The sequence below is a fragment of the Galeopterus variegatus genome, unplaced genomic scaffold (genome assembly GCF_000696425.1).
Source record: "Galeopterus variegatus unplaced genomic scaffold, G_variegatus-3.0.2 Scaffold8859, whole genome shotgun sequence".
In the NCBI taxonomy this organism is placed as follows: domain Eukaryota; kingdom Metazoa; phylum Chordata; class Mammalia; order Dermoptera; family Cynocephalidae; genus Galeopterus; species Galeopterus variegatus.
Window position 1 is genome coordinate 49,218 of NW_007734970.1, and position 768 is coordinate 49,985.

At 50.7% G+C, this 768-nt stretch overlaps 1 protein-coding gene across 1 annotated transcript in view; it reads left to right on the top strand.

Annotated features, from left to right (window-relative positions):
* The first annotated feature begins 235 nt into the window (after nt 1-235).
* The window catches only part of LOC103608796 (olfactory receptor 49-like), a 4,353-nt gene continuing 3,820 nt past the window's right edge, over nt 236-768 (top strand). The window contains exon 1 of the mRNA XM_008593191.1: nt 236-764. Within this exon, the coding sequence (XP_008591413.1) occupies nt 236-764 (529 nt within the window). The remainder of the gene's footprint in view (nt 765-768) is intronic.

Sequence of the window (768 nt, forward strand, 5' to 3'; positions counted from 1 at the left end):
ACACCAGGGACCAAACATGAGACAGGTACCACAAGGGGCTCTGAGAAACAAGCCTGAGTAGTCAGAGGTGGAAAGATATGTCCTTCACAGAAATAAAGAACTTCTTTAGCCCAAACTGCAACATTCATCCCTCTCCTTTCAGTTCCAGGTTGTCCTCAGATCCCCAGAACATCATGACTCCTGATGCTGAACCCCTTTGATCAGCCATCCCCAGCAGTGTGAGGGCAGAGGAGCCATGGGGAACTGCACCACCATCACCGAGTTTGTCCTGCTGGGGCTCTCAGATGCCTGTGAGCTACAGATGCTCATCTTCCTGGGGCTCCTCCTGACCTACCTCTTCACACTGCTGGGGAACCTCCTCATCGTGGTCATCACCCTCATGGACAGGCGCCTCCACACCCCCATGTACTACTTCCTCCGCAACTTTGCCATCCTGGAGATCTGGTTCACCTCAGTCATCTTCCCCAAGATGCTGACCAACATCCTCACAGGATACAAGACCATCTCCCGAGCAGGCTGCTTCCTGCAAAATTTCCTCTATTTCTTCCTGGGCACCACAGAGTTCTTCCTACTGGCAGTGATGTCCTTTGACAGGTATGTGGCCATATGTAACCCCTTGCGTTATGCCACCATCATGAGTAAACGGATCTGTGTCCAGCTAGTGCTCTGTTCATGGCTGGCAGGATTCCTTCTCATCATCATTCCAAGTTTCATCATAATTCAACAGCCCTTCTGTGGCCCCAATATCATTAATCATTTCTTCTGTGA